The sequence below is a fragment of the Puntigrus tetrazona genome, chromosome 24 (assembly GCF_018831695.1).
Source record: "Puntigrus tetrazona isolate hp1 chromosome 24, ASM1883169v1, whole genome shotgun sequence".
Lineage (NCBI taxonomy): Eukaryota > Metazoa > Chordata > Actinopteri > Cypriniformes > Cyprinidae > Puntigrus > Puntigrus tetrazona.
Window position 1 is genome coordinate 7,847,869 of NC_056722.1, and position 20,939 is coordinate 7,868,807.

At 39.5% G+C, this 20,939-nt stretch overlaps 2 protein-coding genes across 5 annotated transcripts in view; one reads left to right on the plus strand and one right to left on the minus strand.

Moving 5' to 3' along the window:
• Positions 1–7,866, minus strand: part of cul2 (cullin 2) — a 15,805-nt gene extending 7,939 nt beyond the window's left edge. Inside the window, exons 1-14 of the mRNA XM_043225636.1 lie at positions 7,702–7,866; positions 6,220–6,359; positions 5,885–5,987; positions 5,718–5,812; positions 4,413–4,518; positions 4,222–4,304; positions 3,759–3,855; positions 3,205–3,315; positions 2,942–3,104; positions 2,741–2,865; positions 2,551–2,658; positions 1,251–1,310; positions 1,001–1,129; positions 156–242 (exon numbers count right to left, since the gene is read on the minus strand). Of these exons, the coding sequence (XP_043081571.1) occupies positions 156–242; positions 1,001–1,129; positions 1,251–1,310; positions 2,551–2,658; positions 2,741–2,865; positions 2,942–3,104; positions 3,205–3,315; positions 3,759–3,855; positions 4,222–4,304; positions 4,413–4,518; positions 5,718–5,812; positions 5,885–5,987; positions 6,220–6,338 (1,386 nt within the window). The 5' untranslated portion in view covers positions 6,339–6,359; positions 7,702–7,866. The remainder of the gene's footprint in view (positions 1–155; positions 243–1,000; positions 1,130–1,250; positions 1,311–2,550; positions 2,659–2,740; positions 2,866–2,941; positions 3,105–3,204; positions 3,316–3,758; positions 3,856–4,221; positions 4,305–4,412; positions 4,519–5,717; positions 5,813–5,884; positions 5,988–6,219; positions 6,360–7,701) is intronic.
• A 2,596-nt stretch (positions 7,867–10,462) lies between these two features.
• znf271 (zinc finger protein 271) lies at positions 10,463–20,474 on the plus strand. Of its 4 annotated transcripts, none has more exons than XM_043226944.1 (12): positions 10,463–10,522; positions 10,949–11,077; positions 12,115–12,396; positions 13,021–13,407; positions 13,494–13,814; positions 14,665–15,183; positions 15,262–15,447; positions 16,428–16,781; positions 16,867–17,184; positions 17,994–18,596; positions 18,670–18,780; positions 19,390–20,474. In XM_043226944.1, the coding sequence occupies exons 2-12, from the start codon at positions 10,963–10,965 to the stop codon at positions 19,506–19,508; spliced, it is 3,315 nt and encodes a 1,104-aa protein (XP_043082879.1). In that variant the 5' UTR covers positions 10,463–10,522; positions 10,949–10,962; the 3' UTR covers positions 19,509–20,474. The 4 variants fall into 4 exon arrangements, with proteins under 4 accessions (XP_043082879.1, XP_043082878.1, XP_043082881.1 ...); XM_043226943.1 differs by having other exon boundaries at positions 10,473–10,670; XM_043226946.1 differs by having other exon boundaries at positions 10,473–10,670; positions 13,021–13,323.
• The last annotated feature ends 465 nt before the right edge of the window (positions 20,475–20,939 follow it).

The following is a 20,939-nucleotide window of genomic DNA, read 5'->3' on the forward strand; positions in this document are numbered from 1 at the left end:
CCGAGAGACAGAGAGAGAGAGAGAGAAACAACGAAAGGTCCGTCTGCGTTAATCACGAGAAACCCTTCATCGGTCCCGTCCGTGGCTTCACGAGCACACACTCGATTACGGAGGACGACAGTTTTTGCACGCTTTTCGTGAAAGACTCGCCGTACCTTCAGTTTGTTGATCATGGCTTCCTCCGAGTCCATGGATAACGAAAGTCCGTGTATTAACCTCTTCGCAAGCATTCTGGCGTAAAACTGCGAATAAAGAGACGAGAGAGAGAGAGACAAACGAGGAATCAGAAAAGTAAAAAGAAAACACCACCCACGTCCAAAAGTCAGTCAGATAAAGAAAGAGAAATCACTTCGGATCGGTTCAGTCTCCCACAGACCTGTACCTGACTTCAGTTTCAGCACGTTCAGGAATGGCTGTTAAAGTTTATATAAACGCAAAGCGGCGCTGTTTTAACGTTAACAGAATGTTTCTACCGTCTTTCATAATGTGCGGTCGTAAGCGGTTTTCTACATTTTGTTGATTTAGCACTGCTTACATCTTAAATTGTCCATGTTTTAGCATTTTTTTTTTTAATCAGTTCATGCTCACATTTTAGCTTTCTGCTAACATTTCGCTAACGCGTCATCATTCTGCTAGAATCTTTCAGCAAATCAATAGAACAATAATGCTAATGAAGCTACGATGTCTCCAGCTAGCATATTTCAACCTTGCTAGCATTTCGCCTGTTTTAATGTTGTTAACGTATTACATTTTTACAGCTAACAAGTTTGATGCTAGCATTCTGTCAATGTTTTAACACGTTCCTAACTTGTTTAAGCATGTTGCTAGCATTGTTTTAACAGACACATATTGCTAAAATGTGCTGTAACGGATGGGGCATATGGAAATATGGCTCTTGGCTCTAAATGAGCTAAAGATAAAGAAGTGATCACAACCTGCAAAAACCGGCCAAACGTGTTTGCTTTGCCTTTTTTGCACCTAATTGAAGTCACGGCCTCACCTTCTGAAACACGTCTTTGTCGTCAATGTACTTGAAGACCGTGATGAAGCTGGTCAGTTTGTCCTCCACTTCATTCTCCGTCATTCCCTTCGCGGATTTCTTCAGCAGATTGTCACAGTACTTAGCCAGCTGCGCCGCCGCACCGAGAACACGGGCAGAGAGGGAAAGGAGCGTTAATGTTCGCTCAGAGTTTATTTAGTCATCCTGATCTAACGCTGTCAGTGGCTGAGGATAAACAGTGATTACACACCAGCTCAGGCGCTTTGCAGATGGATTTGGGCTCTCTGTAGTTCACTACTGAAGTCAAGGCCTGGAAGGGAAATGAGCAACAAAATCACAAACCGTAAACTCAGGCGCTTGTAAACACTCGAAACACAGCAGTCTGATCCCAGATACCCCCTGCTGGACCACAGAGAGAAGGCTGACGAAGGGGGTAAGACGGGGGGGACAAGTGTTATACATATTCAAATATATTAAATATTAAAAATGTTCATAATTGCCTTTGAGAGTAAAAAGTCATTACTTACAAACAGTACAGTATGCTATTTAATAAATGATAAAATATTACACAGATGCGGTAAAAAAATTTTTTTGATGCTTTTACTATCATTATGTTATTTATTACATTATTATTAGTGCTGTCAAGTGATTAATTGCATCCAAAATAAACATTTTTGTTTACATAATAAATGTATGCATGCTGTATATATTTATTGCATTTATAATAATAATAATAATAATTAATAGTAGTGTGTATATATATATATATATATATATATATATATATATATATATATATATATATATATATATACACACACACAAGCATTTATATATTTCAGAAAATAAATTGTTTATATATTAAATATTTATCTATTATGAAAAATTATATTAATGTAAATACATGTAAAAGTATATATACTGAGCGTGTGTATTTATATATGCACATAGTGAATATACACAGAACGCACATATTATGCAAACAAAAATGTATTTTGGATGCAATTACTCACAATGAATCATTTGCACTAATTATTATTTATTAATAATTTCTATTATTGCATATATATAAAATTATGTTTTTAGGTATAATAACTGTTTATAGTTATTTTTATATGAAAATATTCCATAATTACACATTATATCAAGGTACTGATGTCTTTACTATAATTATGTTAATTATTATATTGCATTACATAATTTCAATTACTGCGTTTGTATTGTTTTAAAATTAATTTACATTTTACTATTATATTATATTGCATCACATGTAAAACAAATAAATAAAATAAAATAAATAAATATATATTAAAAAATAATAATAAATAATATATATATATATATATATATATATATATATATATATATATATATATATATATATATATATATATATACTTAATTTATAATATTTCATAATACTGATGTTTTTGCTATCGTGCTGAAATACATAATGCAAAAGAAATATGAATAAGCGTGTCTAAGCGTTCTCTTGGTACTGTATACACACTTTCAAATCCTTTATAAACCGCACTGAAACGTAAGCGTACCTTATCAAGCGCGCTCATGAAGTGTTGGTCCCCATTCAACACCGTGTTAATCAACTGGACAAATTTACTATGAACCTCCAACACCGACTCCACAAACTGGGTTGGCATCTGCAAGACACGGATCAGAGGAAAGCATCTGAGCGCACTGCAGTGAACCTCTCTACAGCCGTCCATCGCTGGTAGGCCTTACGTTTTCCTGAGAGAGGTTACTGGTGGCTCTGAGACCCTCATCGTGGATGTGGACCTGGAGCTCTTGGATCATGTGAGGTAAGCCGCTGGACACGGCCCGCAGTAGCGTATACATATTCGCCATGTCTAAAACCAAACGGAGCACAAAGGTTATAACACACGCACGCAAGTGCGAACCCAGAAGCCGGACGTGAAGGCTGACCGTCTCTCTTTTCCTGTCTGATGATATTTTGACACTCCCCGTGCAGGAACTGCAGGTGATCGGCCACCATCCTCTGCTGACATTCGTGGATGACTTTGGCGTAAGAGCTGGGGTGCAGATACTTCCGACATCTCACCTCCTCGTCTTTCAACCGCCCTAAAACCTGCGGGACCAGAGAACATCAGCTACCCGCCAGCAGACTGGAGCGGGCTTCTTTAACGCTCGAATTCACTTTTTTTTAACTTCAGGTTACAGCGCCCCACCTTTTCCATATACTGGGAGCAGTTGGACTCCTGCAGGAGATTGGAGGCTTCCTGTTTGTAATACTCTCCGGTTTTTGTCAGGAACGGCCCCTCAAAGATTTCCTGATAAAACTAGGCAGAGGGAAAAAGAGGCCCTTTAAACGAGATGCATGATAGGTAACTCTAAATATGCAAACGCTTACGGTCTGTGAGAGGTTTTTATGTTTTTGATAAACCATCGAGGCTGCACTAATGAAAATACAGTATTGTGAAATATCATTATCATCTGTTTATTTGTCCCTGTGATTCCTGCATGTTCAGCATCACTGCTCCATGATCCTTCAGAAATCTCTTTAATATTTGATTTACCGCTTAAGAAACATTTTTGATCATTATCAGCGTTGCTATATATATTTCAGTGGGAACCGTAGCATCAGAAAAGTCTTTACTGTCACTTTTTTTAATCAAATGAATGAATTCTTGTGTTATTTTTTAAGAATATCATCTTTCAGAACCTTTAAGCAGTAGTGTAACAAAAAGCCTAAAAATAAATAAATGCAAGTGTTTAAACTCACCTTTAGAGGAAACTTTTTCTTGTACTGTTCAACATGAACAAAGGAGTTGATAACCCCATGGATTACTTTCTGATTTGGGTCCTCCCCACATCGGTCGCTACGGAAACAACATCGCGACTGAATAAGACCGTATACTGAAACGTCATCAGCAAGCTTGGGTCGGGGACATGCATTTATAGAAATCTGGTGGAAGGTGTCCGCGGTATTAAAAACTCTGCCACAGATGATTTGTTTGTGGAAAAAAACGTAAATGCATTCACAGTGAGGCACGACAGAGACAGCAAGCAAATGGGAAGAATGCTTTAAAAGCATAAACGTGAAGCTTGCACCCGTCTTAGACGATGATCTAAAATATTAAAATAACATCCACATCAACTTTTTATTGAAACGTTCTATTTTCAATGCAACACCACTTCGGTTTTATTATATTTATGTTTAAAGCGTTTCCTTCTGTTTGACTTACTTCTTGATCTCTTTCAGAAGCATCCCGATCAGCATCGGCTGAAGAGGCTCAATCATTAGCTTCCGCCACATGTCGAGTGCAAGCTGAAAACGACAACAAAGATCCTGCAAACCTTCATCTCAATTCGACACTCGAGACGCGCGCGTTTACGTCGAAATGCCAGCGGTGTGTTTTTATAAAGCCTGACGTACCTCTCCTATCTCCATTAAGGGCTCGTTCATATCCACTCCTCCGTATCCGTACTGCAGGTCTGCTTCGGTCAGCTTGTTCTTCTTAATAAACTGCGTGTTGAGGTACCTGCGGGAAAAAAATCACCAAAACGCTCACGAGGGGAAAATCGCTCGCTTCACGTCGGCTGAACAGCTGCTTGTTTTCACAGCTGGCCAGGAGCAGGGCTTCGGTCCGGCGCGATCCAATCAAGCAGAAACTGACCGGAGCCCGTGGCGAGGCCGGGGCCAGCGTGCCGGAGAAACAATACCTTGTGCGCTCGGAGCAGTGAAGCGTCATAACCGGCCAAATATAAAAGCATACGAATAAAATATTGGCCTTTTTACCCCTCAACCAACAATATTAAAGTCTAGAGAGAGTGGCTTTCTAATGCACTCCTATGCGTGCACGGTATGCACATGTTCTGCGTGTACTGAATAACCGGATTACCTACTACTACTTTTGCCAAAAAACACAACAGGCCCGCTTCAGGGAAGCTGTGTCCCACGATGCAACGCTTCGCTCGCCATTTCAGCAGCACCTAACGAACCAAAAGAGTCCTTGTTGCTTCCACAAAACTAGATTTATGACCACCTTTAAGGATTTATCAGCTGAACTAGCATTCAAAACTATTTTAAAGCAACTAATGCTTTTAGGCGGCAAACAAGCATTAAATTGAACGAAAGTGACTGTGAAGCATTTTTCGTGTTACAAAGCGAATTTCTGAAGGATCACGTGACACTGAAGACTGGAGTAATGCTGCCGAAAACGGCAATATTATAATATTGTATATAATCGACTTTATTATATCGTGCAATAATTTTCTCTTCTTCGCTAAATAAACGCGGTCTGAATGGACGTCTTTCGAAAACTTTCACAGACCCCACCGGTTCGAACGGTAGCCTCTACTAAATATTATTATACTACAGGTTTACGTTACTACTTTATTAAAACCGACGGACCTCGTCGAGCGTTAAACTAACGTTAACCATAAAATATCACTGACATTTAATCGTGAAGAATTTGAAGCGAATTAAACGAGCACACGCCACTCCATCGACACGAACACCACTCACCAAACTAAAAAAACGAAAGCGAACTAGCTTTTAAAGGGACAGTCCAGCCTCTGTCATCATTTACTTCTGCTGAACCAAAAAAAACGATATTTTGTAAAATAAAACACGGCGTTTTATTTTTTGCGCGCTGCTTCAACGGAAGAAACTCGTGCAGCTCGCTCCGACCTGAAAGCAAGTAAACTTTTATTTCCTTCTGCTTCCAGCTAAACGTACCTGTATAAGCAATCCATGTACTCCGCACCCTTGCTGTATTCCTCCCAGTATCTGTGATACATCACCAGCACCTTCTCCTCCGACTCCAGGACTCTCTGTAAGACACAGTCACCATCAGAGCCACGGTTAAAGCGCAACGACCACGACCCGAGCAACGAGCCTCTTACCTTAAACAGCTGACGGACGTGGTTTTCCAGAAACACCTTCGTCTCGGTGTACAGCCTTTCTCCTAAAGGCTCTGGGTACGCGACGCACAGCGCGTAAATGTCACTAAAACTCACGTTAAGGAGAAGACTCTGGAGGTCAAGAAGATGCCATAACAACCTACGACTCTTAAGTTATTTATTATCAGCATGCATCGTTACTCTAGTCTTCGGTGTTTATTCCGAGTGGTGATGAACGAAACGAACACAGACAATAAAACCGGACCTATGTTTGTTATTAAGAAACAGAGGAAGCGACGGTTTCACTAAACCGGGACAGAAGCGTCTCTACAGGATACGAGAAGCGGTCGTTCCAGGTGGCTCTCTCCACGTAATCGAGCATCACCACCGCTCTGATCGTCGTCAGGAGCTTGTTCCACGTCTCGTCGAAGTCCACCACCCGCGGCTTTAAGGACATGGTGCGTGGCTTGGGCTTTGACTGGAGGAAGAAAACGTGGGTGTCAACCAGCTGCGGTCGTCGGTAACAAATAATAAACGGACAAACACTACATAAAATTGCAAAAACGATTAAAAGCCAAACTGAGGGGAAAAGCGCGTAAATAAAGGGAAACTTAAAATATCAGAAAAAATACAAAGCTGATAATATATATAGGAGTCAAGGATGAAAAAGGGTTTTCAAGCATTAAAACAAACAAACCAAAAAATTAATTTTACAAGCTTTAATACCTTAGAATGGGTTTAAACCGTATTAAACCAATATAATCATACCAAATCATCATCATACATCAAAAATCATTAGATGACATTAAAAGACTGAATTTTAAGGATCACAGCCATCTGTCAGCAAGACGTTTTCAAACTAAATAAAATTCGATACGATACCTTTTCTTTTATATTAAGCATGCTGCTGCAATCACATCTGTGAACGCATCTAACTTATTTCGGCCACGTTTTGACATTTTATTTCCACAGAAGCTATTTCTAACGTTAAAGCGCACACATCTCAGATGCTTTCCATGCATATAAATGAACTTTAGTGAACTGTATTTGACTCAAAACAATGAACAATTACATCAATGACACAAAAATAAGACAGAATCTGTGCGAGGCACAGATCAGTAAACGCATTTTATAGAGATTCCTAATAGAAATTGCTAAGCAAACGTTCGATTTCTGCGATCTTGTCTTACTTTCCGTAGCTTTGCATACATGTTATAACTGTAGTTTACCTAAACCTCCTATTCTCAGTATTTCAGCACTGCTTTCTTCCAACGAAAGGCACGCAACACTTGTGTGTGTGGTGTGTGATTTCATTTGACAGGTCTGTCTGGAAGAGACAGAAGACATGCAACCATCACAAACCCAGCAACACATTCAGTGAGAAATCAACTGACAGATTAGCAAAGAACTTACTTCAGAGGCTCATAACCTCGGTGTCAACATCCAATATAGCCCTCAAACCTCATCCAAGTGTAAACATCACCTGATCTACACAGAAACGTCTACATAACTGGTCAAAGCAACTGAGTTCACGTCTCCAACAAATCCACTTCACAAACCCTTGATCTAGAAGACAGTCACCCCCAAACTGCAGAGGCCTAGTTGCACACATCCATGACACAACTGCACGAAAACAGGGGCCGCCGGGTAAACATAAGCGCACGTGATCGACCGACGGCCGCGCTTTGCGGTAAACAAACGCGAAACGCGCGTGTTTTGCGAGAGATCGGTGCGCGTTTGTGACAGAAACACGGCGTCCCGGAGCCCGAGCAGCGGCTAGCGCCCGTGCTAACGGCGGCGCCGCTCATTCACGCGCGCACCTGAGATTGAGAAAGCCCCGCTGAGCGGCGAGTCTCTGGCGGTCCGCGGGCTCGGGTGGGCCGGGCTCGGGTGCGCTGTCCGCGGGTCGGTGGGTCACGGCCGTGGGTTTGAAGTCAAGCTGTCAGGACGCTGGATGCCTCTCTCTCCCTCTACACCTCTGCCATTGCCTCTCGCGGACCGCACCACTGCGTCAGCTGGAGGGGTGCGCGAAGGCGGCTAAGGACGGAGATCGCTATTATAATCGCTATTCGTCAAAGTCGCGCAATGAAGTTTTCCTTGAGGAATCAATGTAGATGTTGTGTACGATTGGGGTGCGCGGTGTATGAAAAGAATGATGATTGTGTGTAGCATCTTTTAACGGGCTCCCCCTCTTAGTGGTGGTATTAGCGAGAAGTACGGCAGCTGTTCGCGGACATTATTCGTGACTGAAGCGGTGTGAGATGAGATGGCATTATGGACTCGATTTTAGAGAAGAGAAATTTAGCAATTACGATTCCTTTTAACGGCTTCAGGTCCTCAATACTTGCATTAACGATAATTGTAGCGCTTTTTCAGAAAGGGTTGTGTTTTTGCAATTACTGTGATCATCAAGTATGTTTTCAACGAAGCAATCGAATATAACTAACCAGAAACACATTGAAATCCGTCAAAAGGTCTTTATAATAGGTCGTTTTTAATGTGTGGCATTCTGACTTTAAAAACTGTGGCAGTTCTGTTGTTTAAACTCAACTGTGCAATGTTTTATTATAAATATCATTTTTATCAAGCAAGGTTACACAGCTTTTGTGTTTTTGTAACAGCCTCCTGGACGCCAACCAGCTTTTCTTGAGAAGTGCTTGTGGTTTCAACAAACCCACAGTTTCACCATCCGGCGGGGCTCAACCAACTGGCCAGTCCCTTTTTATTGGAACGTGCTCCACATCTCCTTGTCCAAGCGCTCGTTCCGTCTTGTTCTGGACTACATTGCGACGCTCTCTTGGCAGGTCTTCCAGCCAATGCTGTCAGGCCTCTGCAATTAATCCAGAACGTGGCAGCAAGAGTCTTCAACAAGCTACCAATAGCTGCTCGCATCAAATTCAACCGGACCTATGCGCCTCGAGAAGCTTGCTTTTTGCAGATGAACGGCGCATTATCACACCATCCCAAAGAGACGCAAAAGCACTTTCAGGGACCTTTTACATTAAATGTGTCGGACACTCCTCATACAGTGGTGTGAAAAAGTGATTTGCACGTTTGTCACACTTTAATGTTTCAGATCATCAACCATATTAATATGAATCGAATATCAATATTGAAACAAAGTGAGAGCCATTATCCACAAATTGCACGAACCCATTGGACGACTCACCCGAGAGCTCACAAAAGACCCCACAACAACATCCAGAAAGAAAGAGACCGGGCGAGGATGGCCTGCAAGTTCAAGACGAGAACTTAAAGACTCGTCTCGATGATCCCCTCAATGACTTTTGGGAAAATATTCTGTGGACTGACTAAAGTTAAACTCGTAAAAGTAAAAGTAACACAGCATTTCAGAACATCATGCCAACAGTTAAATGGTGGTGTGAGGGTCTGGACCTGTAAGACTGAATGGATACATGAAGTCTATCACTCTCTATTCTATTTCTATGCTATCTGATTGGTTTTTGTTTGTTTGTTTGTTTGTGTTTTACTTCCCTCTAATACTAGCATCCTCTGTTTTATTTCCTTTTTCATCTACCTTTTTCTTTTTAATTATTATAAAATATAATAACATGACCCTCTATGGCTGCATTTATTATTATTATTATTACTATTATTATTTATTTTGTTCAGAATCATTGCAGTTACATGTTATTGCTCTTTTGTTGATTCTGATTGCTTCTATTGTCCTCATTTGTATGTCACTTTGGATAAAAGTGTCTGCTAAATGCCTAAATGCAAATGATTGCTACACTATACTCATATGCCATTTTAACCTGATTTGTTTATATATATATATATATATATATATATATATATATATATATATATATATATATATATATATTTAATTTGACTGTTTACCAATAAATTTACCAACAATGTGTGTCTGGGTTGATATAAGCGCCTAATTCAGCGATACTGATATTATTCATGAATTATATATATGACAAATCGGGACTTATATAAACAATGCAGTTTGCAACAATAAATGAGCAAGTGAGCTATAGATGCACAGTAATATCATCCGTTGATCGTAAGGGAGCGAGTAAACTAATTATTTAATGAATGCAAATTATTCGTATAGCTTTCTGTCTTAAGTGTATATAGACAGCGTAGGCCTAATTTTGTGGAAATCGTACACATGACCTCCAAAAAAAGTTTTGTTATAAAACTCAAAGTGGCAGCAGGATGGACTCAGGCAAAAAAAAAAAAAAAAAAAAACACAAAAAGGGACACCCTCTTTAGTTTAAAGAGTGCATTTTACATTTAGGCATGCCAAGAGAGCATTACATGAGTGCAACCTGGAGAGAACAAGAGCTCTGACAAGAAGTTGTAATGAATGCTCTGTTACAAAGGGTCTACTTTTTCTAATGTTGTAGACAAACTTGAAGGACCGGGCCATTGTAGCAATGGTAAAACTGATCATCCATCACCACTCCAAGGTTCCTGATTATTCTAAGGGCCTGACTTACATATATATAATTTTATTTTTATTTATTTTTTTATTTTATTCTAACTATTATTTGTGCAATTCCGCGCTTGACTTTTATTTTGAAAAGCCACTATCGCCTCCAGTCATTTCCGGGTTGTCAGTTCGTGTGGACGCGCATAATAATTGTGTGATGAGACGCGGGGAAGGTGAGGCTTCTTCTGCATGAACTTTACATCTCTCTCAGCCTTGTGGCGAGACCAATCTTCACGTTTCTCTTTCGTCCGCACGAGCGACAGCTAACGCGCCTTTTTCTGTGTGTTGACATGTGAATAAATCGACATGCAACTAAAGGAGGTGTGTTCAGTCTTCAGCTTTGATTTTGTTATCATGCACACACATGATATAATACGGTTGCAATATGATAATATAATAATTTAAAGTCTATACAGATTGTTTAGAGTATTGCCATCCCTTTGAACATCTACCATGGTAATAATAGCAGGATATTATTTTTCAATACCAGTATTTTGCAATTCCATGCAATTACCAGGATAATGACAGTGTCTTACCCTTTATGTCCAAACCTAGTTCTTATCATAAAAATACTAAGATTTTAGTATTTTTCTCTCTAGATTTGGAGTAAGACATGGATCTGAGCATGAAGTCACACAGTGCTTCGCAGGAAGTGGGCGTGTTTCCATCAGCTGGAGAACAGGAGTCAGGTTTAGGAGAAGAGACGTCGGGGGCTTCCTTCGAGCTGGGTGAACACGCAGGGGTTTACCTTACACCTTACGCAAACCGCATTCATGCCTTCCAGTATGACAGACCGTACATTTAGACAACGTGGCACTTATGTGTGAAAGGTCCAAACCGATCTTGACTTTGATTTCGGTCGGGCAACCTGTGAGGATGTGACGCTGGACCACAAAAACACTCATTAGGGTCGCTTTTTGTGTGCGTCGTCTAAGAGCTGAATAGCTCGGTGTTTGGCCGTGATGCGGCATTTTGAAAACGTGGGATCTGAGGGTGCAAAAAAAGGGAAAATACTGAGGAAATTGTCTTTAAAGCTGTCCAAATGAAGCTCTTAGCAATGCATATTACCAATAAAACATTTGTACTGTCAAACAATTAATTGCAATCAATTGCATAAAAACAAAACTTTTGTTTTCATAATATATGCATGTGTTTTGTGTATGTATACACTGTATATATATATATATATATATATATATATATATATATATATATTATATATATATACATATATATTTTTTGCATATATATATATATATATATATATATATTATGCATATATAAATGCACACACAGTATATATTTTGAAAGTACATAAATTTACGTCAAAATTTATATACATATAATTTATATTACAAATAACCATTTAATGTATAAACATAACATATTTTTCTGAAATATATGCATGCATGCGCATTTATACATGCGTAATAAATATACAAAGTAAAAATACATATATTACGTAAATCAAAAACGTTTATTTGGGATGCTAATAATCACGATGAATTGATTGACAGCGCTAGTATTAATACGCTTACGGCAGGAAATGCACAAAATATCTTCATGGAACATAATCTTAACATGCTAATGTTTTTTGGCATAAAAGAAAGATCATTTTGACCCATGCAGTGTATCTTTGGTTATTGCTACTTATGACTAATATATATATATATATATATATATATATATATATATATATATATATACATTTGTTCAGAGAGACAGCTAAACATTGTATTATTTTTTTTTTTTAACCTCACAACAGACGAACAGGCAAAGAGTCTTTCTGTCCGAGCGAAGCCTTTTCAGTGCTCTCAGTGCGGGAAGGGTTTTTCTCGAATACAGCATCTGTCCGAACACGTCCGGATTCACACGGGAGAGAGGCCCTTTGAGTGCCTGGTGTGCGGGAAGACTTTCACCCGGGAAAGAGACCTCAAGACCCATCAGATCATCCACACGGATGCCAAAGCCTTTCACTGCACCATCTGCGTTAAAAACTTTGCCCTGTTATCCTCCTTGAGAAGACACCTGCGTGCGTTTCATCAAGGTACTGAATCTAGCTCTGCAGTAAAGATGATAAGACAGACGTTACGGTGGGGTTATAATGGAGTGTTGTTAGATCAAAAATGCCAGTTAAGATTATAAATCACCTGACATGTCTGAAGGAGTGTGTTATAAAGATTCGTTACAGTTTATGTCCATTACAATTACATAAACAGAAATGAGCGCTTAAAGAAGAGTTCACATGAAAATGAAAATTTGCTAAAAGAATACTTATTGATTTGTCGAGAGAGACTTTCCATTAACATTTCATTAGTTTCTCACCCAGTGAATGGGTGCCGTCAGAACAGCTGATAAAAACATCAATATACATACTATAAATAAAGTTAATAATGCGTTAAACACATATGCATGAATTAACATCATATATATATATATATATATATATATATATATATATATATATATATATATATATATATACACATATACATATATATATATATATACACATATATGTATGTGTGGATTGCTTTTGGTGTTTTTACCAGCTTATTTGGATTCTGACGGCACCCATTCACCGCAGAGCATCCACTGAGTTTCTCCAAATCTGTTCCAGTGAAGACACAAGCTGAGAAACTGAGAGACTAATTACCTTCTTTTCTTGCAGGTCAAGACGTCAGTACGGAGGGAAAGTGCTTAATTTGCATCGAATGTGGAAAAAACTTTGCGTGTCAGCTGGAGGAGCATGAGCTAACGCACACGGGAGAGATTTCCCACCGCTGCCCCGACTGTGTCAACAGCATCGCTCACCTGTCCGGCCTCACTTCTCCCGAACACACCTTCTCCGAGTCCGAGGACGCTTACGACAGCGAGAGGCCGTGCACTTCTCTGGCCTCCGAAGCCCCGCGCAAGCGCTCGCCAACAGACGCGCTTAAGGACGTCGGTGGACCTCTCTCTCTGGAACCTACAGGTAAGGCCGAGAATGAAACCATTCCCCAAAGTCAAGAAGAAGAGGCTCCGTCTCGACCGCCTCGCGCACATTCTGCTGGAAAGGGTGAGTCTGATAGCGCTGCGCTCACCGGAACGAAGCTGAAAAGAGGTACACTTTAAACGCCAGGTTGTGTTACTCTCTCCTCGCAGGCATCGAAACGCCGGATCCTCTTCGAGAGGAGGAGCTTGCGGCTCACCAGCAGGCGCGCGACGAGAACAAACCCCATCAGTGCAATCACTGCGGGAAGAGATTTCATAAGCAGGCCAAGCTTCGCATCCATCTGCGCGTTCACACCGGAGAGAAACCGTACCAGTGCTCCCAGTGCGGCAAGAACTTCAGCCAAGCGGTGAACCTCAGAAAGCACCACCGCACTCATCACACGGAGGAGAGGCCGTACCACTGCGCTCTCTGCGACCGGAGCTTTTCCCTCTCCTTCTCTCTGATAAAGCACCAGCGTGTCGCTCATCCAGGTGAGGAGAAATAGCAGAGCCCCCAAAATAAGGATGTCAACCTGACCCTTTAGAGTTACCTTCAAACCTTCTGATGATGAATGACGGGACCTCCTTCCTGAAATGCACAGGCATTTATTCCGTAAAAGAAATCTGTGAGATACTTACTTATGTGTGTATTTTTTGTTGCTTTTTATTTGTAAGTGGAATAAAATTTTAATTTTGTATTTTTACGTTAGTGTTTCTCAAACTTTTTGACTCCAAAGCACAATAATATTCACAGAATCCTTTTATTTTTTAGTCGTCTGTGATAAGGATTTTTTTTTAAATATTACACAAATAAATTTTTTTTTTTTTAAATTTAAAAAATGTAAAAAAAAAAAAAAAAAAAAAAATATATATATATATATATATATATATATATATATATATATATATATATATATATATATATATACTGAATATATATGTTTAAAATATTTATATTCAGTGGTTGTAAATAAAAGAAAATATTTTAGAGCATAACTATAAAACTATATTTATTATAAAAATGCACGTTTTATATTTTGTGAATTTACTTTTTGAGCTTGTTTAGGCGTGCTTTAAAATTAAGCTACCTCATATATTTTGGTTTTCCAAAACTGTAGATCCTGGTTATTCAAAGAATAACTACAGTTTATTCAAAATAACAAACATGTTTATTTTTAAGTTGTTTCGCTTGATGCTTATTTTCTTCTCCTCTCTTCTTGAAGCTTGTTGAGAACCCGCATTTTGTTTAAATCGCCGACAGCCTTGCTAAAAATGGTTTCGTTTGATGTGATCAGTTTCATATATCGCTAAAAAAGCCCTGTTGCTTCATTTCTTTTAACAGAACGTTTGAGTGTTGCGGAAAGAAATCGCTTTACCTGTCCATACTGCGGAAAGATATTCGGACGTCATCAAGATATGGAGCAGCATAAGCGCATTCACACTGGAGAGAGACCGTTCCGCTGCACCGTGTGCAACAAAAGCTTCAGGCAGCGCTCGGTGTTGATCGTGCATCGCAAAATTCACACTGGAGAGAAGCCTTTTGAATGCTTCATATGCTTCAGGCGGTTTTACGGTTCGGGAGATCTGAAGACGCACATGGGAACTCATACCGGCGTGAGGCCTCACAGTTGTCCTTTGTGCTCCAAAAGCTTCCCTCGGCCCAGCAGCCTGCAGGCACACATGCAGTCCCATCTGAACAAGCTGCAGGAAGGAGATGCCGTAGTTGCTGGAGCTGATATAGAGCTTACTCCTGAAGAGGAGGACCAGGGTGAACTAGATGACATGGAAAGAGTCTGTGGTGTTTCCGCTTCGTCGCAGCTGTCAGCGGTGCTTTCTGAAAACTGCGGCGCTTTTGAAGACGGTAGGATGTTTAGCTGTTGATTTATGGCTGGTTGTTTGTGTCTATAACAAGCATAATTATACCTAAATGTCTTTTCAGATACAGGGGAGCATCTATCGGAGACTGAGATGAGAATCGGTCCGTCGGCGAATCGAGACCATGATGCTGATCAGACTTCCAGCTCAGAGCTGACAGATCACCAGAAGCCATATCATTGTGGCATATGCACTAAAACCTTCTCTCTCGCAATATCCCTGAAAAGGCATCAACTTATATTTCATCCAGGTAGAACCGCATGCATTAATTGCAAAATTAGTACTTATTTTCTTAAATAAAGATATACAGTTGCATTGTTCCACCTTAAAGAGTTCATCCTCACCTTTATTTGCAAACCTGTATAAGTTACATGCATCTCCTGAACACAAAACAATGTGGGTAACCAAAAGAGTTGCTGGTCCAGCTGTTTACTTAACAGAATCTTATGCTGGGATGGTATATTGATATTTCCACAAATATTCAGTCATAGTCATTTGATTACTGTAATAACAGGGTTGACATTTAAATAATTTGATGATGATGAAAAGGCAAGCAAACTTGTCCTTGGAACTAAAAGTGTTCATTGGAAACATAATATAATGTTGATAGCCCAGAGAATATGCCCTTTTCAATAATGTTTGCTATACAAAATCCTGGTAACAGAGTTGACTTTTAACATAATTTATAAGTAATAAGCAAAGATACTTGTCTTTGGAGAGCTCAGTTCCTGAAAAGTGTTTTTACAGAACTGTATCATGGTAACAGGGTTGAGGTGCTGATGGTAATAGGTCTGACATCTACAAATGTCAAAAAAGAAAGATCCTTTTGAACTGTGCAAAATTATTAAAGAAAATCAATGAAGAAAATTCACTTGACTTCTTTAAGAATTGCTTTCTGTAACGCTACTACAGTAACAGGGGTGAGTGGTGATAGTGATAGGATGATACATAATAATGGTTTAATAGAAATCATTTAATGCCAATATTTCTATAATATCCACTTTTCAACAGTTTTCTATGCTAAATAATAGAAGACAATCAATTAAGAATATTTGTCACTTCCTAAAAGAATTAAGAATCGCTTTCTATAATACTGCTATAGTATTGTAACAGGGGGGCGATAATGATAACAGGGTTGATGCATAACCTGGAGTTTCAATTATGTTCTCAATTCAACTTTTAATTGATGACGGTTTTGTTGACATGACTTCCTTTTTGTAATTTTAACAGACCAGCACGTCGACAAAGAGGGGAAGTGCTTCCCTTGCTCTTATTGCGGGAGGAAGTTTGGTCGACGCCAAGGTTTGTTACAGCACGAGCGAATTCACACGGGTGAAAGGCCCTTCAACTGCCCCACCTGTAACAAAAGCTTTCGTCAGAGGTCGGCCCTGGTTGTGCACATCAAAACACACACAGGAGAGAGATCATTCCTGTGCTTCGTGTGCAATAAGAGCTTTTATACCCCAGGAGACCTGAAGAAACATCTGGAAATTCACACAGGAGTGAGGCCACACAACTGCCCTGTGTGCTTCAAGGGGTTTGGGCGTCCCAGTTTCCTCCGCGCTCACATGCGAATTCATGAAAGTGAGTTGAAGTGGCAGTCTTACAAAATTAACCATCCAAACTGTGTTTTTAATGAATGTCAATTTGTTTTCTCTTTGATTTCCAGAAGCTTCAACGAAGAAGCAAAGTGGAATGGAGAAACCAACAGGTGCTCCAAAAGTCGACGTGCAGGAGAAGCCGTTCGAATGCACTCATTGCGGGAAGAGATTCAGTCAGCATTGCATGTTAAAAATTCACCAGCGGATTCACACGGGAGAGAGACCTTACAAGTGCTCTCAGTGTGGCCTGAGCTTTCGCTGGAGGAGAAACCTGATAGCCCACCAGAGCGGCCACCCGGGCGAAAACCCTCTCCAGTGTTCAATGTGTGACGAAACGTTCGTCTCTGAAGCAAGTCTGAAGAAACATCAAGACGCGTTTCATTCAGGTAAGAAGTTATGATACGGCTAGGTATCCGAAGCATTCGTGCCATCAAAAAGCATTGTTTACACGTTTTAATGCTTTGAAATAAAGCATAAATTCTACAAATATTTCTTACAGAAATTCAGTCCAGAATTTGAACGTTAAAAATAAATATTGTGTCAGTCACATCGTCAATCAAGATTATACATTGCCTCCAAAACTTTTGTCTGTCATAAAAAACAAAACAAAAACAAAAACAAAAACATTTGGATCTGGATTTTCTGTGGTTTCACATCTGTAACAAGAACTTTAACAGGAAAGGATGACAAATACGAAAAAAAAATGCATACAAAAATACATAACTATATTAATTTTATATATATATATATATATATATATGTGTGTATATATGCATTTTTTTTTTTCTGTCAAGTTGAAGCCATAAAAAACTGATTGAATGCCTGATCCTAAATTTTGGATTTAAGGACCTTTTTCTTTAGTGGACAATTGGTTTCTTTTTGATTTAATTAACATAAAAAGACTATACTGGAATTCAAGTATTTGCATTTAGTTATTCCTTAATGTATTGTGTGCAGATTACCTGTTTGGCAGATTTTTGGGGCTTTGCAAGTTTTTTGCAAATCTGGGGCTTTGCAAGTGTTTAGTTTGGACCCATGGCAAATTTATATAAATTAGTCACATGTAAGCACTTGTAAATGCATTACAGGGTTAATTTTTTGACAAAATGTGTTATCTGCGTTATAATAAAAATCATTTTACATTAAATATATTGTATTCGATGTGTTATTAATATTTAATATTTATTCATGTCAGGAGTCTCTCATACATGCAGCTTGTGTTTGAAGACATTCACTCAAGCCGCTGGCCTCAGAAAACACGTTCGGTACGTTCATGAAGGCGAGCGGCCGCACAAATGCTCCGAGTGCGGGAGAGGATTCGTCAAACTCTCCGACCTCGCGCGTCACCAGCGCCGCCATCATTACGACCGGGGCGACGAACTCTTTCAGTGCTCGCAGTGTGAGCGAAGCTTCAGTCATCCCAGCAGTCTGGTTCTGCACCGACGCACGCACACCGAAGAAAAGCACGAGTGTCCTCAGTGCGATAAGATCTTCAGTCAGGCGGGACACCTGAAGGTCCACCTGCGCACTCACACCAAAGAGAACAAACCGAAATTCGAGTGCCCCGAATGTGGGAAGAGTTTCGGGCAAGCTAAAGATCTGGTGGTTCACCAGAGGGTTCACACCGGAGAAAAGCCGTACCAGTGCCCACAGTGCAAGAAGAGCTATCGACAGTTCGCGCATTTGTCCGTGCATCTGCGCAGTCACACGGGGGAGAAACCTTACCAGTGCCCCATATGTCTCAAATTCTTCGCTCATTCATCATCCATGAAAAAACACCTGCGTGTTATGCATGCAGGTACGGGACAGTTTCTCCAGAAATTACAATTCTGTACGACTTTTTTGGTCTAATTTAAATGAATGTTTTACAGAGGGGAAAGACTTACCTGTACCCAAGGAAGTCGTGAAGGTCACTGTTGGCGTCGGCCCGTCTAACACGTCTGTAGAAGTCAAGCAAGAACCGGAGTCTGGTGATGAATACGGTAAGTATGGGTGAGGGTATTTTAAACGGCAAATCTTCAAAAAGATATGTTTGTTTTGATCACTTTTCTCACATCTTGAATAGGTGAGGGAGAAAGTAGCTTCCAGCTTCTCCTTCAAAACCAAAGAAATATGCCATCATGAAGATGGCCCAAATGTATGGGTATAAACATCCCATTGTTGTATTTGTTGGGTACAAGAGAAGTGTGTCTATAAACAGGACTGACGCTATTGTGCATGACTTCAACTTTTCTTCGTGCTTTGGAAATAAATGCTACATCATGCACTCAAGAATATCCGCTTTTCAAAAATCACGCGTGTACAATATAAAATCCTGGTAACAGGGTTGACTTTTCTAATAATGATGTCTTTGGAGAGGCCACTTCCTGAAAGGAAGACGTAGTTTTGCAGATGCTTTCGTTACAATGGTAACAGGGTTGATGCTCAACCAATTTCAATTCGTCTTGTATGTTCCAATTTGCACTCATATCCATAATATGAAACATAAATAAATCATGTCATGTCGAAATCTGAAATGACAATAAACACACAGAACCTGTCAAACTGATTTTTGCTTCTTGCAATATAACTACACTGGTATGTTTTTGCAGAATGTCAAGTGAAATCTGAAGAAAACTGCTTTGCTATAATGGATGATGTGAAGGCTGTTACAGTCTCTTCAGCTCCTTCCGGTCCATTATCATCTGTGACTTTTAAAGATGAAAAATGAATGTGGATGGAAACTAGGGTTTCTCACCAACAATCTGCCAAACATCAGAGCGCATAGAAGAACCTGCAGCATCAACTAGATTACTGATGACAAAAACATTTTATCAAGTATTATTGCATTCTACACCTAATCCAGAAGCTGGTCTCCATCCATGAAGACTTCAGCCTCCCTAATTGGAAAGGTGGTATTGAGACAAAGAACTAATCAACACGAATCCACACCACAGCAAGATCTGTGGGGTTTAGTTGAGCAGGGAACCACTTAACATCAGAACAATCAAACGTTCAGGAGGCTTCAAACATGACATGCATAAACTTTTGCCAAATAGAAGATCCTAAAGAAATTCATACTGGAGGAGAAGCGTTGATATTTGACACCCACCCACAAATTGCCATCCCTCAGACTGGCTAGATCTTTTGGAAAGAACATGCAGAAAGGACACTGATATAGTAGAGGATTGTTTGATTCTGCTCCTGGAAGTCGATTGTTTTGCAGACTTCGGTTCCAAACCTGATCAAACTCACCTGCCTGTAATTTTCAAGTAGTCCTGAAGACCTTGAACGGCTTCTTTAGGAATGCTTGCATTAGAGCTAAACACTCTAGGAGGGGAATTTAGTAGCCAGATGTGGTAGGAAAACTTTGTCACGTTCCTGTTGTTATAATCAGGCAAACATTCGACATGTGCGCTTGTCATCCTACACATTTACATTTTCATCAGTTAAATACACAACTGCACTTATTAGACTTTATGGTTTTGGATCCATTTCACAGATTTTTCCCCTAAAGTCAGTGTTGAAAATAAAGAATCTGCAGATTCTGGATCTACTTACAAGCCATGCAGATCATTTCGCTAGTATTATGTTGTTGTTAATGCAACCGCCAGTTTTTGTAATCATTTATTTTTTTGTATACATGACATCTCATAACAGATGTAAATTAAATTACTTAAATGTTTAGTCTGAAAAAGCTTACATTTTTCCCTATTTTCTCTGTTTTTGTGTCAAAACCTGATTATTTACATAATGGTGTAGTTACAGTATCTTCCAGCAGGAGCTAAACACCAAAATCAAACGGCCATCATCATCAATCACAGAAAAAAGCATGCATACTCTTCAGATAAAATACAGTAAAAAAGTAATGAATATTAAAAATGTAATAGGTCATTTGGGTTTACGAATCTTTACACTACAGTGTAAAAATTCATAAACCCAAATGACCCTTTACTTTTGAAGTGTATTCAACAAGTTCGTTCTTCATCAAAGGTATTACCTACAATGTGACTTCAGACACACCTAGTGTCAACAGTGGTTGATAAAAATTTATAGACGTTCATTACTTGGCAAAAACGTTACCAAGCCCATTATAATTGCAGACTACAGAACACAAACGTATGCATTAAAGCGGGAGACTGCCTTCGAAAGAAAAGAAAAA